Raw genomic sequence first — 22,356 nt, 5'->3', positions numbered from 1 at the left:
CCCCATCCCCCTGAGGATCTCGCTGCCTCCGGGGCCCCAGCCTTACTTGCTGATGTACTCCCCGGTGAGGACCTTCCCGCAGGACTTGCACTTGAAGCAGCCTAAGTGCCACTGCTTCTCCAGCGCCAGCAGCGCCTGCCCGTTCTTGATATCCCGTCCACAGCCAGCGCAGTCTGGAAAAGAGCAGCCACCAGCTGTTACTCCCCGTTTGTTTTGCTAAATCCAAGTAGGCAGGACTGCTCTGAACCCCAGTGTGCACCCATCACACACTCACTAAATATTTACTTCAGCATCATTTCTCTCCGCTTCCTCTCCCTGCACGAAATCTTTCCCAGCAGACTCGCAGGCCCCGTCCTCACACAGCATGGGGACGTCAGGAACCTCAGTGGATTCAAGGGGATGCATGACCTTCATCTGTTTATTTCCTTGCGGGGGGGGGGGTGTGATTTAAAGACCCTCTGAGCTCCAGCTGGCCCAGAGACGATTTAATTATAGTGTCTTGGCTGTGATTTTCAGAAAGCTCTCATTGGCCTTTATTGAGGGCACACGTGGGAAGCTAAACATCCCGTGCTGGATGCCTAGCTCACACTTATGTGTAGTTCCTGGGACCCTGCCAACAAGTCTCATTTCTGTAAACAAGACTCTACTTCCTTATCAACCAAAACCAGACTTTCAAAGATTTGTGATCATCCACTCAATGGTTCTTAATTCCTTAGCTTTAAATTCTCCATGGCAGTCTCCCATGAAGCAAATGAAGGAGAAAGTATTTTTTTCATGGTAAAAGAGTGTGGGATTTGGAATGAGATGGCCCAGTTCTGAACCCCAACTCATGTGGACTAGCCACGTGACCCAGGCTGATTCTCCCCTTTTCTAAGCCTTGGTTTCCTCATATGAAAGCTGGGATGCTATTAGGGTTTGTCTCGAGTTCTCTGATGAAGAGTCAATGGAATGAGGTAGTTAGCAGGCGGCTGACACTTGGAAGTGGCTCTGTAAATGTTTGCTATTATTACAACTGTCATTATTCTGACTGTTCTGATTATTACTCACGTCATTGTTAGGGAAGTTGAGTATTTAAAAGAACCCAGAAGGAGGCACAGGCACACCCCTGTTTTGTTGTGCTTCACTTTACTGTGCTTGGAAGATGTGTTTTTTACAAACTGAAGGTTTGTGGCAACCCTGCCTTGCTCAAGTCTATTGGCGCCATTTTTCCAACAACATTTCCTCACTTTGTGTGTCTGTGTTACATTTTGGTAATTCTCCCAATATTTCAAACTTTTTCATTATTATTATATTTGTCATAGTGGTCAATGATGTTTGACCTTCCTACTGTGACTCACTGAAGGCTCAGATGATGGTCAGCATTTTTCAGCAATAAAGTAGTTTCTAGTTCAGGTATGCACATTGCTTTTTTAGACATAATGCTATTGCACACTTACTAGACTACAGCATAGTGTAAGTATAACTATCACATGCGCTAGGAAAGCAAAAAAATTGTGTGACTCATTTTATTGCTGTATTTGCTTTATCGTGGTGGTCTGGAACCAATTCATTGAACAAGCAATATCTCCCAAGTCAGCCTGTAAATTGGGGTAACCTTTCTGGAAAGCAATTTAAATGTCTACAGACATTTAAAATCAATGTACCTGAGAAAGTGAAAGAAAGCACTGCCGGCAGGTTGCCCATGATGTCCCCAATGGATCATAAAAAACTCATAGAATAAAGAAATGTGCAGACAAGGCCTCTCGGAACACAAATTGATTAAACAGTCACCTCTTCTGCCCAGATCCGTGACTGCTAATCTTGTACTAATAATGACATTTCTAGACCAACTTTAATTCTCTCTTTTTCTAGAAAAACTTGTTAAGATGCCCGATCGCTGACTTGCTCTTGCTTCTTGACAACACGCAACCCAGACTGCTCCTGCTCCCTCAAATCCTCCCTCACACTCCCAGCACAAGCCCAGATCCTAGAAAAGTCTCTCCAAATGTCATCTTGAGATGGCTCACAATTCTGGCTTTCTCCCTTGCCACAGTTTAAGTACACTTGACTTTTTTTTTTTTTTTTTTTGACTACAGGTATGTTTCTGGTGATCTTTGGTCTCTGGGTACTTACATACCCTTAGATTCAGCAATTTCATGTCTAAGATTTTATTCCACAAAGAAATTTGCAAAAGAATGTGCATGTGTGTGTGTCTGTGTGTCTGTGTGTGTGTAATCCCCAAAGAATATGTTCATTCATCCCCTACAGCATTTTTGTAGTAATAAAACCGAAAATAGCCTATGTGGACATTAATGAGGAACTGGCTACATTAATTAGAGTCAATAATGGAATTGTGTGTGTGTGTGTGTGTGTGTGTAGATGTGTATGAAGCAGCTCATTCTTTATTTGGGAATGGAAGCAAACCTCTGAGAAGCCAGCTCACAAACACCATGGTCAGCGGCAGGACTCTCCAGCATTAGGAAGTTGGGGGGCTGTGCCCTAGGTTTTCCCAGACATGCGTTAGGTGATGCCATCTAAGAACATTAAGAACTTGCTTGTTCAAGTCTGGGGCTTACACTACATACTGTTAAAAAGAACGAGGTAGATTTGTGTGCTGGCATGGAAAGATACCCAAAATAGATTTGAGCTGAAAAAAAAAAAAGCAAGCTGTAAAGCAGTATGCATAATATAAGCTCATTTTAAGCTAATTTTTAAAATCATGACAGTATAAAAAAAGCTGAGAAAATAAATATTTAAAGTTAAAAATACATCTGCTGTACAAGTTATGAATATTGCAGATTAGAACTTCTTTAAGCAGAGCCCATTATAAGCTGAGTGTGTATTATACGGTCATTACAGCATTACACATTTTTCTTTAAAAGCTGGGGTTTAAAAGATTCCCAGCATCTCACCAAAAATCTTACCAAGGCGATTGCACATTTGGTAGTTTACTATAAACATAAAAATGGAAGGCCACAATACTTGTGCATAAATGCAGATTTTAAAGGTTAGGAGCACAATACTGATTTAAGATGAACTGGCAGTTTTAAAATCAAGTTGCATGGAGTATTTTCTTCATTCTTCTCATTAGATCATGCCCACTAGATGGCAGTGAAGATTTAAAATAATATGGAAGATGCTGGTTGATAAGAGTTTTTTTAAGCAGAAAATAAACTTTAGAGATGGTTTTTCAATTCTACAACTGAAGACAGTCGGGCTCAGGAAGGTCGGAAGAACTGTTTGGAGCCTCCTCTGCACAGCAGTGGGGGCTAGGGTGATGGAAGGCAGGGGGATGATGAGAGAGCAGGCTTTACAATCAGGAAGACTTGGAAAAGTTGCTGTCTCTGAATCCTTGTTTCTTCTCTGTGAAATGTGAGCCACTTCTTAGGCTGCTATGAGGAAGAAGAGAAGCTGCACTGTGAAGTGCTTCGTACAGTGCTTAGAACGCTAGGTACCTGCTGGGCACTCCATGTGGTTCCCCCTTTCCTGGGTAGGGGTCGAGCTGGGACTCCTGGGACCAGGTTTCTTGACTCTCTCTTGCCCTTTTTACAAGCATGTTAATGCCCAGATACCCCGAAGCTCTAACAGCAGCTGAGACACAATTTGAGCACAATAACAACCTCTGATCATTCTGCACCGAGGACTTTGGTGAGGCAGGCACCGTGTGAGGGCTTTACAGACGTGGCACGTGGTCTTCAGTCTTTATCCTCCGCAACCTATCTTATCCTTCACAGTCATGAAGTCTGGGAGCCTCTGACCTCTCAGGTGGTGTCCTGTACCTCTCGGATGGTCCACGCCCTGCAGTGTCCCACAGTGTCCCACGGAAGGCAGATGTTCTGCAACTGATCTTGATCATGTTTCATGGAGAAGCAGTCACTGCCTGTGAGTGCCTAGAGCCAGCCAGCTGGTGAAACTGGGCTGGAAGCAGAGGCTGGGGGAGAGCCTCCATCTCAAACCTTAAGACATAAATCAAGCAAATCAATGAGGACCGCCTCCTGGAAAGGAAGAGTACTGGTCCACGTCAGCTGATTCAAAGTGTATTATTCCACAGAGGCTACCCGTTCGTTCCTCTCTGGACAAAACCGTCTTTTCTCCTTAAGCCTGATGTCACGCTGGGGAAAGTGGGAAAGACGCAGAGATAAGAAGATTCGTGCCGCTGGTGCGTGCCTCCCATGCTCGTTCCAACTAGGCTCTTTAATAAAGAACAAAATGTCCTCGTCTCTATCTTCATGGTTTTCAGCTGTTGAGAAAATTGTTTCCACATCACTGAAGCAGCTGCTGGTAAATATAGAAAGCTGGTAATTGGCACTGGAATTATTGCCAAAGTCAGAAATAGGTGAATATGGAGCGGTCTCAAGGAAATCAAACCCTCCAGCAACTCGCTGGTATTCTATCAAGGACACGCCATGACCAAATGCGAAACCACCTTAAACACTCTGCCCCAAGCCTTTGCTTCTTGGCACCAGGAGCCAAGAGAAAAGCAGGGATTTGGCTACTACATCCAAGTTAAAGTAACATCCAAGTACACACCTGTTTCCAGATTTTTATTGCTTTGTTTAAAGGCAATAAATATCCTTGAGAATAGAAATCCTGTCTGTTTCTTTTAATGTATCTTTTTTTTTCTTTTTTTGGCATAGGGTCATGGACACCTGGGCTACAAAAGTATTTAAGTTGAAGAAGGTGACAAATGGCTCTCAGGAAGGAAACCAGTGTTCCCAAGTGCAGAAAGATGTCATCACTTAGGCTGCCCTGAAGGTCCTGTCAGCCTGGATACCTATGTACTCCTTGAGAACTATTTCTGCCTTCCTAGAATTTCCCATTTGGGAAGAGGAAGAGCCAAAATGATGTCTTACTCTGCGAAGATGGCTCTCTGGAGCAGAAGGCTGAGGAATGGAGCTATAGAAAAGAGAACTGCATGATAGCTGGGTCCCCAAGCATCCCCACCTTCCCAGGTTCAGACATGCCCAGAACCACCAACGGAGGTGGATGCTGCCAATCAGCGACTACCCATCTGTGACCAAGGCTTCTAGAATATGGAATGGGACTTTTCTGAGTGTCTTGAAATGTTTGGCTATAGTCTTAGAGCTGAAAACAGTGGTGACAAATATTCCATCACCCAGAGCAGGCTGTGAGGCATATCCTTGCCAGACTTAGCAAAAGACAGAATCTCCCTGACGACTATCAACCCTACTACCTCCCTGCCTCTGAAAGCAGAAATTCCAAAAGGCACAGAGGAGAGAGGGCAGGGAGCTGTCCGCACAGGAGGGGTGGGGTGTTCCCTCCCCTCTGCTGTGAGAGGGATTAGAGGACCCCCAGAGAAGGGGAGACCAGCCTCCTGCTCCCCACCTAGATGTTTACTGAGTGGGGACGCTCAGACCCTGGAGCTGCCGCAGGAGCCAAGAGAAGCTTGATGTTAGAGCTCTTGGGTCAAATTGACTGGATTGTCCTGGAGCTTGGTAGCGTTGCATGAACAAAAAGTCTGGCATCTGCTGAATCTAGATGTGGAAGGCAGGCAGTGGGCTGGAGCCCCTCTTGATGGCAGGCTATGGAAACCGAAGTGGGAGAGTTGTGCGCTGCCACCGTGTGGCTCACTGGGGATGCGCTTGTGTCCGGCAGCTGGTATCCACACCCAAGCATCCCAAATGAACCTATCTGAGAAAGTGCCTGCCGGGGGTGGGGCTGGGGTGGGGGGACTTCATTAGTCAGAGGCTATGAGGAGCAGGACCCGAGGCTGAGGAGGAAGGAGGGGGTTTGCTGAAACAGGTTAGCCAGAAATTGTACACTTTTTCAAGATACTCAGAATAGCCCTATTTTTTTTTTTTTTTAAAAAGAGTCTCCAGCTGGTGTTAGCAGACAGAGAAGCATGACCATGTCAGCTACAACACCTTGCGCCTTCTACCTCAATTCCCCTCCTCTCTGCCCAGACTCCCAAGCAGCCACAAGCAGGACAGGAAGGAGGTAAAGGAGGAGCAGAAGAGGCTGAGCACCTTACTCCTATTTGGGTCTGACCTGAGCTGGGGAAAGGTGCAACTCTGAAATGGAAGTGAGAATAAAGTTTTCAGCTGTACTGAATGTTTAAGAGCCGAAAGTGACCAAAAAGCTACGGACCTGCCTAAGATATGATTAAGGGTGAGAAAGGGAGCTCTGACAGACGGTAATAAAAATAGCAACAGGAAAAAAAGTAAGACTCTTTTTCTTTTGTCCACGCATGTTTTGGCCCATTCCATACACCGTCTGCGCAACTCACACAGATTAAGGACCTCAGGGGTAAAGAGACCTGGAGTCAAATTCCAGCTCCGACAGGGACCCATGGGACTTTGGGCAAGCTAGGAAATGCTGGGCTTCCACTTCTTCACTTGTAAAATGGGAAGACCAACAGTTCCTCCCTTCTAGGCTGCTGTGAGGCTGGAAAGTAATTGTCACTGAGCAGGAGTGACCGGCACACCGTCAACCGTCAGTGTGCACCTTCACACCTGCAATGTGCTCATAAAACCGATGCTTCATCTTCCCCTTAACAAATAACCAAGGCCCACTGTCCGCCACTGGAAAAGGCATTTGGCTTTTCTGCTTCCATCATCATAGTCATCTGGTTAACATTATTATTACTGTTGTTACTATTAATCTTTTAAAAGATCTTGCATACTTTATCTCAGTCCTCCCTTAGGGGTCCCGCTAGCCTGGAAGGACAGTGATTATCCATATTTCACAGGTCACAGAACATTTGAGAGCCAGAGGGACATTGAAGAATTTTAATACAAATGCTTCCTTTTACACACAGGAAAGGAAAGGCCCAGGGTGGGCCGAAGCTTTGCACAAGGTCACAGAGATAAACGATGCCCCACTGACCACAGAGTGGAAATCTTGTGTTCTCAAGTGCACTTGAACGTGAACCCAGGCCTTTACAGCTTAGAGGGCCCTTCTGAGTTTAAACCTCCAACCACGCGTCTGTTCCCCTAATTACTAACTTGTGTGCTGTCACTGGGCAAAAGCAGCCTTCATGGAACTGGAGCATGAGGTTCGCTTGAGGATAAAGAGTGTACAGAGAATTATCATGAAAATAATGTAAATTGTAAGAGGAACGAGACAGAGACTTTACTCACTTAATTGATGCTTGCTGAGATACTGAGATGTGATAAAATGGCCATGGAGGAAAAAAAAAAATCAAGTTTCAGTATTGAAACTGTTGCCCATATAAGTTCCAGAAAATTCAAGCTTTTCCTGGAACCGTTTTTTAAAAATAATAATTAAAAAAGAAACTACAATTCATCCACAAAGATTAGCACGTAAGTTCATGACCATAAAAGTGGATGAAAAATAAACAGACACAAAATCACTTCAGATTGAGGTTGTTATTAATAGAAAGTCGGATAAGACTTTGGAGACCCTCTGAAATATTCAAGTGGTGTCCTTTTAATAGACTGTTAACTCGAGTAGCTTCATCCCTGGCCAGGAGTCAATGTAAGGAGCTTTGAGGAAAACAAACAAAAACCAAATTTAATTTCCAGGGTTTGCCTAACTTGAATCCTAAATTGAAATGACCTTGTATCTTTTCATTCAATGATTCCTACAGGATGTGGCTTTCCCGTGACCTTGAGTGATAAACAGGAATACAGAATGCCAAAGAACAGCTGTTCCATCCAAAGGAGAGAGAAAGAGGAGACAGGAGGCAAGTGACCTAAACACAGGTCAGATTCTGTGAGGTTAACAAGCTGCCTTTGACACACACTTTCAACATGTCCGATCAGCCTCTGGCACGTGGATTCCTTCATGGGAGTAAGTGTAGCAGGCACGTAGTGGCTGCTCCACTTTATACGGGACAGATATTTCCAGTTTGCTAGGGCTCTCATCCCTCCCTAGGGCCTAAATGTCAATTGCCACCTGTTGTCATGCTTGAACTGACCGCACGCACCTATGTTACTGGCCTGGTTTGGGTATCCGGAAGCCTTTCCTTGACCAAAAAGCCGCGTCATTTAGTGGTGATAAGAACGTCCACCTGGCAAGAGGATGTTGCTGAATGCTGACCGTTCATCTTTATCTGGGCTGCTCAGTGTCGTCAGGTTCCAACCAGACATCTATGAGCTGACAAATATTGACTGGCCACAGTCCATGTCGCGTCACTGACTTGAGTCGGCCACTTTCTTTTCTAGTGTGTCATGGCAAATACCATGGGTATGAGGTCACCACAAGAAAGGGCAGATAGAGGGCAAAACAGAACGTGAACCTGCAAACGTGTTAGGCTGAGCACTTTCCAAGAATTCGCTTTTAAAAGTACTTTTTAACTTAAGAAATTCTATGCTGTCATTTGCCCAAAAGCAATATATGCGGTCACAAGACAAATAATGGTTGGGGGTCGGGGTGTGGGGAGCGGGGAAGCAGAACATTCGTGCAGGTGCAGAGTATTTGCTGCCCTCTGGCAAAAGGGGTTTCAAGGCTCTAAATTATTTACATCTCTAATTCACTAAAAATGATGCAGGATTGTTTTTAAAGGTTACTTGCTGCCTGACTGTGTACCCTTGAACCAGACGTTGCACCGTCACCCACGTCCCTGCTTAGATCAGTTGCCCCCTTTGCTGTCCTGATGACCATGATGGAAACATCACAAGCCAGAGCAGCCTCTGACCTGCTATTTTAAGTGAAGTTTCCTGTTGCCTTTGGAAAACAATACAGCACAACAAATAAGCATCCATGGGCCGTAACAGCAACAGACGATCAGCCTCATCAGGAAACTTGAAGGCAAGCCCAGCGACAGCCATTTTCCAAGATCTCCATTATCTAATATTTGGCAACACATCCTGTTTTTCCTCCTTATAAAGTGTGTATCATATATACTTACGGAATTTCAGTTACTTGGGTCATAATTTTTATAAATACAGGCCATTGACACATTTGAGACTTCCAATTCTAACCCTTGAGCCAGTGCTCACAGAGTTCTGACAGGAATGTTACAGACTCTCCAGGTCAAGAAGCCCTCTCCTTTAGTTAGTATTGGGTGTGCTTTTTCTCATCTTCATAACCAGGATCTGAATGGGAAATCTTATGAAAAGGAGCTAGATTGTTTGCCTTTCTTCTCCATTAATTAATTATGAATTTATTAAGCAGGAAATCTCATGGCTAATGCTGCTAGCCATGATGGGTGAGCATCAAAGAAATAGAAGGCAGTCTGTCATGGACTTGGTATCAGTCCAGACCTGCACCCCAAAAGCATTAGAACTGAGAGTCTGAGAATCTCTGCTAATTACTTTTGGAGAATGCTTTGGATGGCCCATAAACACGCATGGCACTTGGGACCAGACTCAGTAGCTGATTCTGATGGAGGCTGCGTTCCTCACGGCCTGCGTGGGGCAGGGATGACAGGAGTGCTTTAGACACAGTAAGGATGCCAGATACTGGAGAACACACGTTTATGGAACAGAACATGTACTTTGGAAAGGATACTGAAAACTGATTATAAGGGGAGAACTCTAACATCAGGTTAAAGACAGTGTCCACTGCCTTGAATAAAAATCTCTTGAACAGCCACTCTTCTGTTTCCCTGGACAACTCATAAAATAATAACATGTCTGTATTTCTTGGGGATGTAATGGAGACTCTCTGATGGGAAATTAAAAATATTAGCATAAACCACTAATACTATTTTGTTACCTGCTCCAATTTTTAAGTTTAAGGCCCTATCGAAGAGAACTCTGTGTGTGTGTGTGTGTGTGTGTGTGTGTGTGTGTGTGTGTGTATCAGAACTATAACTAAAAATGGGGTTAAATGTATGGAATAAACCATTGCCCTAATAAGAACAATCACAACTTCAAAATTCCCAGCTAACAATTTCAAAAGCCCAGCTCGGGGAGAACAGGGCTCGGAGGCTCGCTGCCTTTCAGGCCCTTCCCCTGCACTGCCAGTCTCCATGTGTCCCATGTGGGTGCTCAGCATCATTCCTGATGGTACGAACATCACAGGGATTCACCCAAGATCAAAGGCAGGATTCTCTTTTGACTATAAATTCCACCAGGAAAGCAAGAGGAAGTTGAGAAGTTGTGAAAACAATATCAAGCATTATCCAATCAAGGGATACTGTCAGGAAAGGCTGTGGTCATAGGGTAGCCCCAAGGATATGGATTTCTAACCTGCCTGGGTAAAAAGTTCAGGCCATAGCTTCAGTGGGCGGGGAGTTCTCACCCTGGGCCCTCCCCCCGGAGAAGGCAAGTGACCAGTCACCTAGCTCATGACTCTACCAGGACTTCTCTGTGGGCTTGGAGCAGTTCTTGCTGCTTCCAGTGCATAATGCAGACATGCTTTGTAAACATGGTACGATTCCCTAGCCACCCCTCAACAGGGCAACTGTCAAACGCATTTCTGCAGGAGGACAGAGTTAATGTGTCCGAAGCTCAAAGTCTGAGGCCTCAGCACTGTTGATAAACTTTCTTGGACAGGTTTGGAAACTTGGCGGTCAAACTGCTACCGGCAGGTTGAACAATGACCAAGTTGTCTTCTACTCAAGTTATGGCCAAAAATGGAGGAGGAAAGGGGGTAGAAAAGAGAAAGGAAGAGTGGGAAGGGAGCAAACAAGGGAGGAAGAGAGAAAGGTGCCCCAGATGAGGGCTCCTACCTGCAATCATCTGGGGCCATTCAGTGGGGCCCAGGCCAAAGCCTGCCACACTGTGAGCACGAGTGGACACCAGCCCAACAGCTTCCTGGGGAGATTCAGACAATTGGCAGCTGCTGCTCTTGAGATTTGGGATAGCCCTTTGCAAACACTTCTCAAAATTGTACCAAGACCCAAATGAATTAAAAACACAGACTCAAATACTCATACATGCATGCTCACAGCAGCACTAATCACAACAGCCAAAAGGTGGGAATGATCTAAATGTCCATTAACAGATGAATGGATAAATAAATTGGGGTCTAGCTGTATGATGAAATATTATTCAGCCATAAAAAAGAGCACTGATAAACACTATACAACTTGGATGAACCTTGAAAACATTATGCTAAGAATGGAAGAAGCCAGAAACAAGAGGCCACATATGTACAATTCCATGTATAGGAAATGTCCAGAATTGGTAAATACCTAGAAACAGAAAGCAAATTGGCAGTTTCTAGGGCTGGGAGAAGGGGTGAATAGGGAGTAACTAATGGATATGGGGTTCTTTTCTTCTGGGGTAATGAAAATGTTTTGGAAATAGGTAGAGATGGTGGCTGGACAATGTTGTGAATGTACTTAAATGTTCACTTTAAAATGGTTAATTTTATGTCATGTGAATTTCAATTTTAAAAAAAGCCTGTACTGAGAAGGTTTGTCTTTCCACTGATTTCCCTAATTTAGTTGTCAACTTTAACCCGGTGAAGACTTTTATAATGAATCTTTAACTAGCTATGGTCACCCAGGGCCTCTTGCCAAAGAGGAAATCATACTTGAGCTGTATGTAAGTCAGTTTCTCAGACGCAGTCCTCATTAGCAAACATCAGCTCGTTTACTCCATCCCAAAGACAGAAGAAAGAAAAGAAAGGGTAGAATGTCAGTTTCAGTGCTTTCATCGTGTGACCAGTCACTTAATACACACACGGCTGAAGGTCACAGCAAGGGCGAACTCGGGGAGACTTCAGTCCAGAATGGGCCTTTTATCTTAACTTTTTAAATTAACGTTTTACTTTTGATGTACTTTGGTTTTAAATAAGTAACGTATACACATGTTAAACATTTTTTTTCATACAGTAAAAATAATCCCTTTCCTTCCCTGTCTCCCAGCCACCCCTCCCTTCATGCTGAAGGCGAGTACTGAGAGCAATTTCGCAATATCCTTCCGGGGACAGTCTATAGGCATTCACAACTATAGGTACACACAGCAGTCCTCTATGCAGCTAAATGGTAACTGCTGCTGAACAATTAAACTGGGAAATGACTGCTCTTCCAATCGTTAAAATTCTAGTTTTACTGATAAGTTGTTAGAAGGTGTGGGTCTTATTACATACAAGGCATATCCAGTAAAATGAAAACAGCAGATAACAAAGTGCCATTAACTTTCCATCCAGTGAAACACTTTTTGGACCCATTTTCATTTTTTGCCTCTGAGTTGTACCCATTTCCTACAAAGCAAGAACTTTTCTTCCTTTCTTGCAACTGAGATAATCCAGGTCCCAGTTAAGTGAAAAGCTATGTCATTCTGGGATCTTTATGTCTGACTCATAATTGTAACAGAGTTCAGTCGGAAAAATTTAACTATTATTGTTCCTTTCTGCAATATACCTTGTCTCTCTGCAATGAACCTCTGGCTGCTATGTAAATTTCAAACTCTCTCAACACTCCAATCCATATCCGGTAGAGTAATACTGGAATCACCAGGCCAGTGATTAAACCCCTGTCCCTCCAGACCAGTCAGGGGCTGGCACCCTAAATGCCTAGAGAGGTGAGACTTCCCTCCAACCTTCCACTCAAAGTTAGGGAAAGCCATTCCCTGACACTTCTACTTAAAAAAAACCAAAAAAACCCCTTGTAATGCCATCATCAACAAAATTATCTGACACAATAACTCCATCTCCTTTTATTAAATAAGGGGAAAAACTTAGAAATGAAAAAATAAAAATTTAAATATGCAAATATCTCAGATTGCCACCCTCCCCACGCACTCAAGCTGTACCTGTATAATTTTACAAAACCACAAAAACTATCTTCATTCAAGCAGCAGTGAGAACTTGACATTTTGGACATGGGAGATGAGATTTACTCCCCCAAAGGCTCTCCTGGGAGGGCATCAATTTACATAATAAATGAACATTCGTGCACTTGCTGTGTGCACAGTGCTATTCACAGGGACCAAAACAAACCCCAAAACAAACACAAACAAACAAACAAAAAACTCAGTCCTTGCTATTAAGTAGTCACAGTCTGTTTGGAGAGATAAACATATAAAGAACTCGCAGGACGGTGTACTAGTAACTGCTACAACAGGAACGCAAAGCACAGCTTTCGTCAAGACACACGAAAGCTGGCCCTGCAGCCGAGGGGCCCGAGCCAATTCAAGGCTCTCAGCCTTTTGTGTGGCACTCATAAGAACAAACGATTTTTGGATGAGAAGACACGTGACCAAAACGCTATGGGAAGAATTACGTGAAATTTTACACAGGTCTATGGCACTTAAAGCCAAATCCACCAGAATGTCCACCAAAATGTTAATGGAGGTGACCTCACTATGATGGGATTTCAGGTGATTTTAATCTCCTTCTTTGCCCTTTTCTGTAACATTTGTATCGTTTTACAGTGAACACTTCAACCCCTTTAAAAAGAGAAGGCTGTTACTAGCCCTGTTCAGAGACAGAGATGGCTTTGATTCAATTTCCAGAATGTTTATCTAGGGCTTTACATGATAGACCTTGTAAAAGGGAGGAAGACGGTGGGTCCTTATCTTTAATTAGTTCATTACCTTTAATTTAAACAATTAAATTTCAACAGGTTATGTACCAGTTGTGACAAATGTATCATAGTAACATACTATATTAACTGTGTAAGAAAGAATTTGATTGTGCCTGGAACGCAGTAGGTGCTCAAAGTAATGTTCACTGGATGAATGAATGACACCCATCTCTCTCTAATATGATATTTTCTTCCATCTTTTTCATCTTTTCTCACAGCCATTACTAGTACCCACACAATCAACGGTTTCCCGGCCCTGGTCATTGACGCTGAATCCCTGATTTTGCACTCCACAATTGCCATTTCCACACGAATCTTGCTGGAACACTGTTTTCCTCTGGTTGTCCTCTGGCTTCAACTGAACTCCACGTTGTCAAACTCCTTGAGGTGTCCCGAGACCTGCCCCCCAACAATTGTTGCAGCTTCTCTTCTCAGGATGTGGAAGAACAAGCCTTTGTTCAGTTTGGGTTCCGCTTGTGCTGTTTTTACAAGGACCCTCCCCACATTTAGACTGTCCTGCCACGTTAGTAGTATCTTACTGAATTCTCCTAACAACCCTGAGAAGTAGCTATTTTCCAATTTTCAGTTGAGGGCACTCAGGTTCTGAGACATCCAATACCTTGCCCAAGGTCCATGGCTAGGAAGAGGTAGGACTCGGAGTCAAACCCAGGCATTCTGAAATGCAGAGCCCACATTCTAAACCACTATGTGATGCCCTCTTCTTTTGTTCCTTTCTGATTCTAAATATCTCTGAACTCAAGTTGCAGGCTCATAACTTCCTTAAAGAATAATGGTTAACATACAGACAAGTTCATTAGGCGTTGAATCTCTTATGCACTTTACTTATATGAATCCTCATAACAACCCAATGAGAAAGGAACCATTATTCTTTCCCATCTTATAGGCAAAGAAATGCAGGCAGAGATTGAGTTCTCAAGTCTACACAGCCTGTACATGGTAGAACTGGTGTAAAAACCAGCCTGTCCAGAACCCACACTCTTCAGCCGTGCCCTCCAAGCCCCCTCTGCCATCCTATCCTACAGGAAGGAAGTGTCCCAAGAAAGTGGGGCTGATCTATTTCAAAGACCCTGCTATAAAACACATCACCAGGAGTCAAACTCCAATAATCCATGCATAGGCTGTATGCTTGCAGGTGTTCCTGCCTTCGTTGGTTTCAGAAATTGGTGGAAAACATCAAATGAGTAGATGAAGACAGCCACCAGGAACAGCAGATTGAAAAAAGCAGAGTCACAAAAAGTGGAGACTGTCCTGCATGAAAATTTAGAAGTCAATGCCTGAACACTAGGTTTTTGTTTTATTAGGATTTAGCACTTTTATCTAGTTACTCATTTAATCCCACAAGGTAGTACCTAGTGCCATCCCATTTTACAGAAGGGGAAATGGAGGCTGGAGAGGTAAAAGAGACTGGCTTGAGCCAGAGCCTGACCCAGGCATTCAGATGCCAGCGTCAGAGCATCACCACTCCGCCTATTGTAGGTGTCTCTGCAGACAAGTCCTACTCACGTGCAAATGATTTTTTTGAGAGAGAACACAAAGATAAAAGAAAAATTATCCTGCAACTATGAAAAGCTATTGCACCAAATAGAAAAGTAAAATAATTGAAAAATTCTTCCTTTCCCTTGAAAACCTGTGCATTTATCTGAGATTAAATTCAGTCCAACTAGTGCATTTGCCCTGATACCTGTAGGAGTTCCAGTTGCAGTGGGAACAATGACAAAGCTGTACAGAGCGGGGTAAAGAGAGGAAGACGGGTTTGGACATATACGTGTGTGGGTGTTCATCGCATCAATCTGCCAAACCCACACGCAATCAGACACTAGTCAGACACCCTTTGAAATGGAATAGACAGCAGCCCACTTCTGCTCAGATGCCTGAAATAGACAGAAGCTGTGCAAGAAACAACAATCCAAACGCAATTAATGTTCATCCCAATCCTGTGGAGTAACGTTTACTATTATCTCCATGTTAGATAATGTTTGTTGCTTATTGAATTCAAATTGTGTTAGACTGGATGCAGCAACAGTTTTAACTAATTCAGGGCAATAGTCCTTAACTGAAGTAGTTTGTTTCTATGAATAAACTTCCTGATGGTTTCTGTTCACCAAATCTTGCTACACCAGGGAGGCAACTGTAGCACATAGAAAGCACACAGCCGTTGGAGGCAGACCCTCAAGTAAATCCACAGACAGGTCAGGTCACAGCTCCACGGCTCAGCACCCCATCTTTGGAAATCAGAGAGTGATGTCACACTGTAAAATAACTATCAGGGACAGTAACATGGCATCTGGAGCCAGACAGCCTGGGTTTGTATCCCAGCTCTGTCACTGTGTAACCCTGGGCAAATTATCTAACCTCTATGGGCCTTTGTTTCTTTATCTGTGAGAAAGTGATAGTTTTATTACCAACCTATAGGGTGGTTATGAGGATTAAATGAGTTAAAATTTGTAGACCAGCTCCCGATTATGGTGAGTACTATGTGAATGTCTGAAAAAGAAAATAGAACAGATACAAAGGTTGGAAGAATTACTGTAATGTGGAAGGAACCACCAAGCAGAGAGCCCGAGACATCACAGGCACCCCACTGCGAGCTCTTCCTAAATCAGAGCAAGACGGACATGGCGCCCCTGAGCGGCTGAAATAGGAACTGCATCTCTGTTGAGGAAACTCAAACGGGAGACTATCTTGTGTCAGTTCTCAGCGCATCGCTGACTTGGCTTCTGCTGGCCATGCTTCACCTCTCTCCCTCTCACACTGTCGCCCCCTGCTATTCCGCGATTATGGAACACCGGCCACAGAACGTAAATAAAATTTCAGTTCACAGAACAGCAAACTCGTTTTTGAAAGAATATTTCAAAGGAAAAAGAGGACCTTGGCTCTCTGATATATTTCATCGATTTTGTGAGCATTATCAAAGAAGAGTTTTTTTTTTTTGGAAGCTTTGCCAAGTTAAAAAAATTTTAATAAGAATCAAAATCAGGATAGTTTAAAAGTGTAGGGCAATTCTTAAAGAATTACAAAGAACAACCGAGTGTTTTCTAATTATGTTGCAATGAATTTCAGAAACTTGTTGAAAACTCCTTTGTTTTTATATTTGTGTGCCTGCCTCATCTGGATATTTTGCATGTGTGTATCTATATATAAGAGCTCTCTTTTTGACAGACACCTACACCCACATGCCCCAGAAATGCTATTTGAGTACTTATCCAAATAGACAAGTACTTGTTGAAAATAAAAATGTTCTGACCAAAGCAGTTGCACAGAGGAAAGGGATTTCATCCATTGGGAACAGGGAGAAAATCTGATTTGGTCTGACAATTTGCACATAAACAGTAATGGTTAAATTGAGTATTAGAAATGTAATGAATTTGAGTATGATACATTTTTACATTTAAAATTTTTATTTGTTTTATGTGCATAACAACTATGTCGCATAAAATAGAAAATATAAAGCAAAAAATGTTTAATAAAAATTGGAATAACCATTTTGGTGGAACTGTGGCTAGGAAACAGTTTCCCAAACTGCATGCACAAGATGGACAGGAAGCCTTTAAAAATATCCAGCTTCTCTTTCTTAAACCAAACAATGAGGAGTATTAGAGGAAACAAAAAGACAGCCCCAAACCAGGAGTCAGAAGACCTGCCTCTATCCCTGCCTTATTTTCGGGGTCGCTTGTGTGACCTTGAGTATACTCCTGCACCTCAATTTCCCTACCAAGAAAGACAGTTGTATGTAAAGACTCCATAGAATTTGAGGACACAGCCATTCTTCTTACAGCCCTATGGATGGGACCCTTTGTTACAGCTGCCATCCTATCCTGGGAACTCATAAAATCCTTTCTTAACTAGACTGAAGAATTCCTTCAAAGTTTTGGTAATGTACTTTCAGAGCAAGCCCTTGTAAATGATGGGGTGTCTGTTCACACCCCAGGCCACCTTCCCAATGACCTGCATGGAGCAGAGTTGGTAAGAACAGTGAAGAACTTGAAACTCTGCTAGGGGTCTAGGATTGTGCCCTGTTTCGCAGCCTTTGTCCTACCAGGTTACTCTTATTTACCAGGAGGGCATATAAATCCGCATGCTGAGGATCCGGTCATGCATGTTGAATAAGATGCACTAATACATTTATTTTCTTCTTTCCTCCCAATGGTCAAAATCCAATTTCTATGGAAATGTTTTTGGTCATAACATTCTTATTTTTAACAGGTATAAATATTCTACTTTAGCAGGAAGATTTGGAATCACCATTATAAATTACACAGAATTCCTTCCAAACAGAAGTAGCTTATCCCATTCTCATGTGCTGAGACTGGCAGGGCTTACAGGCATCTGTGTCCGGTCTCCCGAGGACTAGCAAAATTCACAGGAGAAGAGGCAAACCTCTAGTCCACGTCCCACTGCCCCAGGAAAGAGATGGGGGTACAGCTTCCTTGCTTAGTGCTTGGTACCTCTCACTTCAGAATTAACTGACCTATCAAATGTTAGTTACTAGAAGAAATAGTGCAATTGGTCACTATTTTTATTTGGAGGAAAGTTGGTTTTCTTTGGATTCCTACAGGTCAGACAAGCCCCTGGCATCAACAATGACAAATCCCATGCTAAGGATGTTCTGTTCACACCTCTGTTTCCACTGTGAACAAACAACGCACGTTGTATGCACTCAGAAAATTATCTGTAAGGGTAAGTATAAACCACCATGTTTGTCCAAGGCACAGTGGGGATAGCTTTTTGAACACACAGAGATATCAATCACATCACCACCAGATGCTCTCACAGCTTAACCTCCATGACTAGAGAGGGGCATTTCTGATGGAACATTTAATAATTCTTTTTCCTTCGTTTACCATCAAAATGCACAGTTTGAGGTCCAGTTCTATTTTTGCCTTTTCTCAGTAAACGAGACGCTTCTCAGTGCATGGGTTTTAGTGAAGGCTTCTCCACACATCAGGTTCTAGAACTGAAATTGCCTTAGAGAGGACTACACTTGGCTCCTGCTACCAGAGTTTCTCAAAAAGGAGGGTACCTGCCCAAGCTACCTTTGAGGTGTGAAGGAATTCATGTCGACAGGTGGCTGGGGCACTTACTGCTGGAGCAGGAGGTTTCTTTAGGGCTGGAAGACATCGGCTGTGCACAGAGTTGGCAGAGGCAGTCTCTCCCATTGAATGTGACTCGGTCTCCGGGTGGAAATGGGCGCCTGGAGACAGAACGACATTGCCCTCAAGGTTATTCCAGCAATTTCATTCCTTTTCCCCCCACTCCTCCTGCATTGCTGCCCCCCGGTGCCAATTTGGTTCTTGGAGGAGCCCCAGCCAAAACGTCTGAAATGCAGTCTTAACTGAGCCAGCCAGCTGGATCCAGTCCAGACAAATAAACGTGCCTCATTTTGAGAAGAAAGGAGAACTCATTGCTTCTACGGGCAACCAGACAGTAAAATGAAACGATTTACCTCCACTCATTAGAGGAGGGATGTTCCAACAAGTCAGCTGGCAGGGCGTGCACAGTAAAATTTTCCATTTTACAAATGGAAATGCTTTCATGAAGAAACATTTTAAATGCCATAAATTCCTATTCAAGCGTAAGGCCCCTCCCCAAGAGAACTGGTTAAGGTCAAGCATTAACTCTTTAAGTTCCCTAGACCTAATGTGATAATTATGCTGAATTAGACTTTGTCCTGGACATCTGAATGGAAGAAGTGAATATCTCACAGTGCTAGGGACCCAGTCCCTCGTCAACTTAGAGAAATACGAAAATGCTACAAATACCTGTTTAAAAATTCATATTAGCTCCTTTTCAGGATGACAATTTCCTTTCACACTAGACATTCATCAAGGACAGTCCACTATGCAAAAAAAAAAAAAAATGCCTTTTGCAGGTATGTTATGTTTCTTCTCTTCCCAGTTCAGTGGGCAGAAATCTTTTTAAAAAAAGTCATTAATTAATAGCTATATGACAGTTTCCATGACTGCTTACTCGCAATTGGTCAATTTGCCAATAATCATCAACTTGAGTTTTCAAATGTGTGATTTTTCAATTACGAACTTTAAAACTCGCAAGCAAAACATCCCCACACATCTGAGTCAGAAGCAATTACTTAAGAACAAATTCAAGCTTCTTGACGTGAGTTTTACTTTCACAGCTGCTGACTCTCCTTCAAGTTGCCTTTCGGCTGCCTAACGAAGGCATGCATAGGTAGTAAACTGGGACTTAAAACAACTTCAAAAATGTGCTTGGTGCCAGTCATCAAGGAAAGTTTCAAACTCTCATGCCGCCAAATTTTATAAGTGCTGAGTTGAGGTGGTCATCTCTCCTCTCGTGGTGCTGTGTTCCTTTCCATTCCTCAGATAAGGCCCAGAGAGGTTAAGTGAGTTGCCTGGATTGACCAGCTAGGGAGACGGAGCCACAGGCAGTTACAGGTGGTGTCCACCATCTCAGAACTTGCTGTCTTAATAATCAAAGTCACACTCTGGTGGATGTCAGTGGACTTATTGCCTCACACTCATTAAGTAAAACTGAACCAGCCTCCAATCTGCTCTGTAAGGAGGCCATCAGGGAGTGAAGGGTTCATAAACACAATGAGCACAGGTTCTTTGCCTCTGATCAGAGAGAGGACTAAGGTGAGGCCAGCTGGGCACCTGGGGCGCAGCATTTGAGGAGGCCCTCGCTCTCAGGAGCGCTGCACGACACGGGACTGAGCATCCCTTCAGACTGTGCACCCTACGAGTGCCGCACCCTCGTCCGGGCCCTGCCTCTGATCAAACTTGTGTTTTTATACTTAAATTCCACCCGGATCTACCATGGGACAAGCCAGAGTCCAGCTCTCAGCATGGGGCCAGTTCTTCCGAATTTCGAGTTTTATTATAAAAACCGCCCTCTTCAGCATTTCCCCCTTCCCTACATCCTCTGCCCACATGGGTCCACGTCCTTCTGTTATTTGCATTAATGTCATAATAGAAAGAGAACTGGACGGGGAAATGCCTTAAACTCTGAATCTCAGAGTCACTCACGAGTAGGGCTACTAACTCCTGATGGACTTCACAGAATTGCTCAGAGGGTTAAATTAAGTTCTGGATGAATGCAATCTGTAAACTGTAGAGGAGGCCTCCGATTCAGGGAGAATTAGCATCAGCATTAGAGCAGTAGTCAGCACCTCTCTGCTGGCTCAAATGTCTGGGGACATGGCTAGAGCTAGTAAGTGTTTGTTTGTCGTTTCCAACTTTAAACAATGATCTCTCAGGCCCAGGATCAGGAGGACTCAGAGTTTACCTGGGCCAGGCCCTTCCAGCCGGGCTGAGTCATATTATCCTTGGTAACCCTCTAGAAACTACTAAATCATCATGAGAGTTTGGGGGAAGAAAGGGTAAAAGTGGGTATTTTTAAAAAGGCCCTCCCTGGGGGATTCCAGTGACCACCCCGGTATGGGGAGCCACTTACAACCTCGCATCTTACAGACTCAGCAATTGCCCTGAAAAAGTTAGTTCTTTGGTCTCAAATCAGCCCAGGAAGCAAGACTAGAACTCGGGTCTCCTGAATGTCATCCCAGGGTCTTAACCAGGCTGTGGACTGCAGCCTGAAAAGGGAGAGGTCAAGAGGAAACTTTGCTTCTGATTAAATACAAAAAAAAATTCAGCTCATTAACCCAGAATTTTTAATATATAATTGAGAGATGAGTTAATATATAATTGAGAGATGAGTTAATAGCTATAAAACAGTTGCTAACATAATTTTATTATGAATATTTCACCTAAATTTTATTATGATTTATCCATGAGTATCATCTTGTAAATTTATCACATGAAATGTACCCTTCCAGAGTTTACATTTCTCTGGCCTAGAAATATGAAGTGCTGAAAAACAAAACAAAACACCTCCTCTGAACCGGCAGTTTTTACAAAGGCAGAAATGGCACGCACACAATCAATACCACTCCAAAGGCAGGGGACTGCCCAGTGGGTTCGGGTCAGTTAAGGAGCTGATCCTTCACTGATGAGCCTCCTCATTCCAGGAATCAAACCGTCGTAAATGCTATCATGTGTGGCTCTCAAAACACAACAACACAGCCACCACACCCCTCTGCTCGCCCTTCACACACTTTCCTTCTTCTCTCTGACCGATCATTTTAACCACGCTGCTTTGTGCGGTAAAGATGTAACCTTGGTGGCTGAGAGATGCCTAGAAAGGAGGGGTGGGCAGACTTTCCCCTTGAAAGATCAGATTGTAAATATTTTTGTTAGACTTTGTGGATCACAAGGTTTCTGTCACAACCACTCGACCTAGCCACCGTCACTTGCAAGCAGCCACAGACACTATGTAAACAAACGGGCATGGCTGTGTTCCAATAAAACTTTATTTATGAAACAGGTACTGGGTCTGACTTGGCCCCTTGGGCAGTTTGCTCACTCTGTCTATGGAGCAAACAAAGGCTATGTTACACACCCACACCCGAAACTTTTTGAATAAGCTTCGTCTTTCCAAGTATTTATGCCATTTCCTCCAATGCTTCCACTGCTCAAAATGTTTCCAGACCTAGAGCTGCTTTCAGACATGGTTTCGAGCCCCTTAAAATCAGTCACATTATTTAGTTAGAGCACATCACATACAGGTTCCCAATGCAATTACTTTTTGACTAAGCCTGAGAGGAAAATAAAAACATCTAAAGATGCATCAGAGAGTATTTGAAGACTAAGTACAACTCAAGACAAATGCGCACATCCTGAGCTTTGACAGCAGAGCCTGGTGCTTCTGCGCTGGGAGGAGCCACACTTACTTGCAGATCGTACAAGCGAAGCAGTTGGGGTGGTAGGTCTTGCCCAGGGCGGTCACCACCTCTCCTTCTACGAACTCCCCACAGCCGTGGCACCGTGTCCCGTACATCCTCTGGTAGTCCAGGGTGCAGAGATACTCCCCATTCTTGATGAAGAAGCCCCCCTGGGCCAGGTCACAGCCGCACACTGTGG

The 22,356-nt window shown here is 43.6% G+C and overlaps 1 protein-coding gene across 11 annotated transcripts in view; it reads right to left on the bottom strand.

The window, feature by feature from the left end:
* The window catches only part of ABLIM1 (actin binding LIM protein 1), a 282,459-nt gene that overhangs the window by 98,597 nt on the left and 161,506 nt on the right, over positions 1-22,356 (bottom strand). For all 11 annotated transcript variants that reach the window (XM_074373568.1, XM_074373565.1, XM_074373566.1 and 8 more), the window contains exons 3-5: positions 22,167-22,350; positions 18,487-18,596; positions 47-173 (exon numbers count right to left, since the gene is read on the bottom strand). In XM_074373568.1, coding sequence (XP_074229669.1) covers positions 47-173; positions 18,487-18,596; positions 22,167-22,350 — 421 coding nt within the window. The remainder of the gene's footprint in view (positions 1-46; positions 174-18,486; positions 18,597-22,166; positions 22,351-22,356) is intronic.

This window comes from Camelus bactrianus, chromosome 11 (genome assembly GCF_048773025.1).
Source record: "Camelus bactrianus isolate YW-2024 breed Bactrian camel chromosome 11, ASM4877302v1, whole genome shotgun sequence".
In the NCBI taxonomy this organism is placed as follows: Eukaryota; Metazoa; Chordata; class Mammalia; order Artiodactyla; family Camelidae; genus Camelus; species Camelus bactrianus.
The sequence above is the reverse complement of the archived record's forward strand: the minus strand, read 5'-3'. Positions and strand labels throughout refer to the sequence as shown.